At 32.3% G+C, this 6,568-nt stretch overlaps 1 protein-coding gene across 1 annotated transcript; it reads left to right on the forward strand.

Annotated features, from left to right (window-relative positions):
* Window positions 1-4,761: 4,761 nt before the first annotated feature.
* LOC137836613 (F-box/kelch-repeat protein At3g06240-like) lies at window positions 4,762-6,348 on the forward strand. The gene is made up of 2 exons (XM_068645275.1): window positions 4,762-4,899; window positions 4,966-6,348. The coding sequence occupies exon 2, from the start codon at window positions 5,104-5,106 to the stop codon at window positions 6,346-6,348; it is 1,245 nt and encodes a 414-aa protein (XP_068501376.1). The 5' UTR covers window positions 4,762-4,899; window positions 4,966-5,103.
* The last annotated feature ends 220 nt before the right edge of the window (window positions 6,349-6,568 follow it).

Consider the following 6,568-nt stretch of genomic DNA (forward strand, 5'->3'; position numbering starts at 1 on the left):
CACCTGCTTGTGTTTGACAACTACACCATCATGTTGATTAATCCAGTCTAATATGTATGGTGAAGGGTGTAGTTGTATTTTAAGAGATAGTTTATTGACTAACCTAGAACTCTAACAGTTACAACAAGAACCACTATCGAAAATTAAGGAACAAATGTTATCTAGAACTTTACATTTAGTGTGTGTGACATAGGTTTTCTCATTGTGACGTACCTAATTCTACGGGACAACTTAGAAGGAGTCATTGAACCATCCATAAATCTCCTGTACATAGTTGAATTTCTTCCTTAGAAGACATGACTTCTTCAGCCTCAAAGACAGAAGATAAAGTATTAATCCCTTGAATGTCTTGGTCTTTTAAAATCAATGTTTTCTTTTGAGGACATTGATAAGCTCCATTTTTCTGCAAAAAGCTAGGCACTTATGGATTTTAATTGTTGATAAAGTTATAATTCAATCTTAAAATTAGGAATTTGAATCTTTTAACATATTTTTGGATTATGAGATGAAAAAGAACTATTTATTCCTAAGTTTATGCTAATTTTAGGAATCTAGGGAAAGATGGAGATAAATGGTGATGCAATCCAAGGTCAACCATAAGTTTATGTCTAAGTCTAGCAAAAGAGTCTCCTGAAAGAGGTTTCGTGAGAAGATCAATGACTTGGAAGTAGGCTGGAAGGTGAACAAGCAGGATGAAAACAATAGAGGATTACCCTTCAAAAAATTTGTTCTGACTTATTCCATCTTGCAAGGAAGGTATATCTCAATTACATTCTTTTTCTATTGTTAAAGACTTTTCTTCTACAAAAAGGATACAACACATTTTTTGGAAAATTTACAAATATGTTTACTTATTATGTATTCTTACTTTCTTTTTTAGGTGGATCCACGAACCGGTGGATATTGAATCCAGTCTATACAAATAAGGTGGCACTTTAACCGGATCTGAGGGTAGATCCTTTTGAAGAAAGGGAGATTAATGGAGGACCATCCAAGCAACCATATATAAGAATAAAGATACAAGAACTATTTGTATAGAAATTACAAATAGTAGAATAATGATGTTTAGGACTTGTATTTTGAACTAGTTTAAGAGTAGTTTGTAAATAAATCAAAGACACTCTAGATACCCTTACTTCTCATCCAAGCAAGGGTCTCATGCATTAAAATTTGTTATTATTGAATGAAGTATTTAGATTTGAAACCTAATTCTCTCTGAAATTTCCCTTGCTAGAGAGCCTAATTGGCCTAGTAAAACCATGGGACAGTTGGTCACACCTTTTTCCTCTTCATTGCACCTCAAATTCCAACCGAAACTCACCTTCTCCTCTCATTTTCGGTGAACTTCTCCAACCAATTTTTCCGCTACTATATATTTTCATCCAACCTCAAGCTCGGATTACATCAGGTGGATCAGAGCACACCAAGATCCCACAACCAAGCTTCTTCCAGCTAAGTCAAATTTCAGAATTTTTGTTTTGTTTAACCTTGTTCTTCCCGGTTCTTGCTTGTTCTTACATAATTCCTTGTTATACACTATTTATAATCATTTTTCATCGATTATAATTTTTTTCCATCATTTAAAAACAATTTTCCACCGTTTAAATTCACTCAAACATTCATCGAACACTTTCCTTTGCAGTCCGCTGCATAGCCTCACTTGTTGCTTATGATTCTGTTTTATTTTGCATTTTTCTTGCTTTTAGTCGGTCCAATTGTTGTTCTAGGTCATATTCCACTGTTTAACCTCTTTTTTTTTTTACAATTTAATTGGTTCATTTCAGGTTTTGTTCGATGCATTTTTGTTTTTTTATGTTGCATATAACATTCACACCAAAATTTGTCCAAAACAGTTTGTGTTCTTCGATTTTCCTTTAATAATGCTTCATTCTTTGTTTTTTTATGATTTTAAATTCATGTATGTGTGCATTAAGGTCTTGTTTAGTGTTTCTAATATTTGCATGTTAAGTTTCACTTTCAATTCTAGATTAGTTTTGATTTTTTTTGGTTAAGTGTTGTTGTTGTTTGGTAGATGTTTGATAGTTTGTGTTCATGCACACCAAGTGTTTGCGAAAAGGTTTTTTTGATTTTTTTAAGTGTATGCTTTGGTGCTTTTCTGTTTTTACCTATTCTTTAATCTTTCAAATTGCTACTAGTTCATTAGTGTGTTTCTTTAATCCATTTTCAATAATTTTCTTGAAGTTTTTTTCAATTGTTCTTTGATTTCTTTAGGTTTCTGCTTAGTTTCCATAATTGTATGATTTTCACTTCGCTTTGAAAAATTATCCTGACCTCATTTTGGATCCAAATCTTGTGAAAAGTTTTTTTTTTATGAACCTTAACATGTGTACAACATTCAGTAAAACAAGCATATCCTAATTTTAACTACAAAAAAGAAAATCACAAAAGCCAGGACGTTTTTGCTATATCACGCATAGTTTCAATGCACTTGTAGCTCTCTGTTTTCAATTTACTGCACCTAATTCCTTTGGTGTTTTAGTTCGGAACTTTTACCATATTATGCTTCATATCTTACCTATAACTAGTTAAAATTTTATCTTTAAATTCTATGTATAAAAAGTATCATAAATCTTACCACTACAATATTTTTTAGTTTAAGCAACGCTAAAATAAACCACAGACATAAAAGTATTGCCTAAGCCTACTAAATGCCACAGTTTTAAAAATATGGCCTAAAAATTATAAGAAGCTACGATTTTTAACTCATTGTCACTTTAAACCACACTTATCTATATGCGTAGCCTTTTGAGTCTAAGAAAAAATTGAAATGAAATATAATTTTGCAGGAAAAAGCTTTTTTTTCTTCCCTCTCTACCCAAAAAAACGAATGCACTCAACACACAATACCCTGTTTTTCCCTCTCCCTCGAGTTCTTCGTGTTTTTCGTCAAAGTCTTACGTTCTTCCTCACCGTCTCTCCTCACTGTCTTGCATTCCTGTCGCGATTCCTGTCTAATGTTCCTCCTCCCTTAACACTGAGCTTTGGTAGGTCTGTTTGTCATATGTCTCGCTCTTTCAACTATGTAATTTAGGGTTTTTTTTCTTAGACTTGTTTGGATGAATTTTGTTTTATTATTTGTTTGGGGTTTCAAAGATTTTTAGGATTTTGAGTGTCTGGAAGTCTCTGACCTCACAACACCGACGAAAACTTCATATTCACCTTTGGTGCTTAACGCGCCGTTGTTGGTGCTCGGTGTTGCTGCTGGTGCTCAATAGAAAATTCTAAAAAATGTTATTAGACCATATTATTCTACTTCTCAACATTCATGAAAACTGGATGAAACACACTTTAGGGTAAGTCATGTTTCAATTAATTTGCTATTTACATCAGTATATATTTGGATTGAGTTAGTTCTCTTCATTTCTAGTGGGAATCCTGATACAATCCTGTTTATTCGTAAGTGCATCAGAGCTTGCGTCTTGATTCTCTTGTATTAGTAGTCAAACAATCAATAAACCAGTGGTGCCAGTGGAATAATATTTTAAATTGACAGTATCTAGTACGTATTTAAATTGTGGTTCTATCCATGGGCATGGTATATATATTCTGGTTAGTGATCCATTAGGCTTCTTGCTTTGTCAAGGAAGAATTATACAGTGCAAGGCTTATTGGTCAACTAAAACAAAAATGAATTTGGTTTTCTTGATTTACCACAACACTTTTGATGATAAAAATACTTGTGTTGTGTCTACAAGTTGTTTTGCTTTTGTTAGTTGAGTTTTTGTGCATTGATTTGCAGATATTGGTAGAATGATAAGATCTGGTTAGATTACAGGCCAATGCACATGAACAAGGCCAATGTTGAACCTAGATTGCATAATTCTACCAAATTGCTTGCGGTTATATCAACTTGTTGTATTTATTTATCTGTGAATAAATATCCATATAGTCTCAAATTTGTTGCATATTTCTCCTTGTTGAGTTTATACCATAAATATTTCAGCCTAAAAAGCTTTGTGAAAAAAATCATATAAATTCTGCAACAGTTTGTGTCAGTCCACTCTAGAATTTGTGGTTTGTAATCTTTTCGAGAACATTTCTTTGGTTCATTTTGCGTGTACTTACTTTTATTAGTAGCTTTAATTTTTGCTTGTCTTTCTTTACTTTCCATTGTTGTTTATGATATATTATTTGATGGAGGACCACCCAAAAAGCCAGACTACATCATTTTCCTCTTGATTTTGGCTTCCCAATTTTTTTAACATTTATTATTGCTTTCTTTCTTGGCTTTCGGTGGTGCTAGAAGTGGTACATAAAGGATTGCTTTGGCTCAACCATTTTAGGGGTAACAAATTGGTCTTCAAGAGTCTATATCAGAAGGAGAAAGAAGGATTAAAATGAAAAAAATTCATATTACTTCACTTCAAAGAAGAAATGATATACTTTCAGACTTTTCACCAAACACCTTATGTTCAAGTCTTGTAATTTGTTTTATTATCATAAAATTTTGTATAATTTTATTATAAAATATGAACAAAATAATTGAGGTTTGCAAAGATTTATTTTATTAGATTAAGTTTCAAAGATTTATTTAAAAACTGATGAAAATATTTTTTCAAAACTTAATAAATAAATAATTTTAATACTTTTTTATTATTTATCCTTTAATATTTTATAATTTTCACTCTTGCTGAAACCCATATCCCCTTTTCGTCATTCTCTTCCTCCAAACTGCGCCCTGCAGCTTCGTCGTGCCTTACCACCATATCACATACGTCAACACCATATACATACGTTATCGTCACCTCTAAGTATAATGACCTTGATCAATATAATTGGGAATCTCAACTCGATGGATCCTTAATTGTCACTAGGGACATTACTGCCAAAAAAATTTCAAGGGGAACCAAAATCACCCTCTTTCTCAAGGACGATAAGGTATCTATATTAACCCATCCCAAATTTTTTTGTTATTTAATTTTTCTAACTCATTTTTTCTTTTAGTTGGAGTACATAGAAGAGGCCACCATCAAGAATCTGGTTAACAAACACTGCCAACACATTACCTATCCCATCTACATTTGGAGTGAAAACACCAAAGACTATTGGCAACTCATTAACTCTTGGTTGAATAAGCAAGAGATGAAGAACAAATTTGTGGATGAGAAGCTTGGAAATCACTTACCTAATGATCTCATAGTCTCGATTCTCTTCAAACTTCCTATGAAATCTCTCAAGAGATTTGGAGGCCTCTACAAATCATGGGCCCTCTTGTTTGAAAATTCTCATTTTATAGACTTATTTCGTAATAATGTCATATCTAGTCACCATTCCTACTATGATGATACATCTCTCGTTCTATGTCTCTATCAATATTATAATGACCCGATTAAGTATGAGTCATGTTTATATTTACTTAATGGTGAAAAGTTTCAGAATATAGAAAAATTGAATTGGAAAAATCCACTAGAGGATCACCCTTTTGAAAAATATATATTTAGTTATTCCAGTGTTAATGGAATTCTTTGCTTTTACCTAAATTATTATAACCAATCTATGTATTTATGGAATCCAGCTACAGGTGAATTAAAGACCCTTCCTCGCAGTCCAACTGAGTATGTACCGCCTCATGTCAAAGCTTATATTACAAATGATGGCTTTGGTTATGATTGTGTAAGAGATGATTATAAGGTGATTAGAACTGTGACGTTTGATGAAAATTCGTTTGGTGAGAGGGATGAAGAGTTGTTTACTATTGAATGGGATTTCACACCCATATGTGAAATATATAGCCAAAAAAGTAACTCTTGGAGGAAAGTTGATATGGATTACGCTTTTTGTTCAAAAGGTGGGGAGAACAATTTGTACTTAGATGGAATGTGTCATTGGTTAAATAGCTGGTATTCTAGTCAAGATCTTGAGTTTCAACTTGATATGTCATCTACTGATGACCAAGTATACTTGGTGTCATTTGACATGAGTAATGAGACATACTGTGCAACCGTTGTGCCCATAGACATGCCCAAACATGATACTTTTGTTATATATGCTGTGGCCAGGTTCTTGTTCGTCTTAAATGGGTCAATTGCTATGATGTCAAATTATCAAGATAAAACTACCTTTTACGTATCAATTTTGGGTGAAGTTGGTAAGAAAGAAACATGGAAGAAACTCTTCAGTTTTGATCCTTTACTTGGCATTGGAACACCTATTGGAGCAAGGAGTATGGGCAATATACTTTTCAAAACAAAGGATGGTCAACTAGTTTGGTTTGACTTAAGTACCCACAAAATTACCAAGGTTGGTATCAAAGTACATCCTGGTATAATGTTCCATATGGTAATTTATAGGGAAAGTCTTCTTCAAATCCAAGGAATGAACAGTTAATTATTTTTGTTGTTATAACCTAAGTTGTTTTAAAGGTTTATCTTGTATATGTACATATGGGTTGACAATTTCAAATTATAATTAAACATAAATAATAAACTATCCAATCTTTTGATAATAATTATAATTTTTTTTGAAAATTTGATCTCTTTTTGTATCTACATTCTTATCTATTTGAACTTTTAAAAATAATATTTTACCTTGAATAATGTGTTATTAT

The sequence above is a fragment of the Phaseolus vulgaris genome, chromosome 4 (assembly GCF_000499845.2).
Source record: "Phaseolus vulgaris cultivar G19833 chromosome 4, P. vulgaris v2.0, whole genome shotgun sequence".
NCBI classification, from domain to species: Eukaryota; Viridiplantae; Streptophyta; class Magnoliopsida; order Fabales; family Fabaceae; genus Phaseolus; species Phaseolus vulgaris.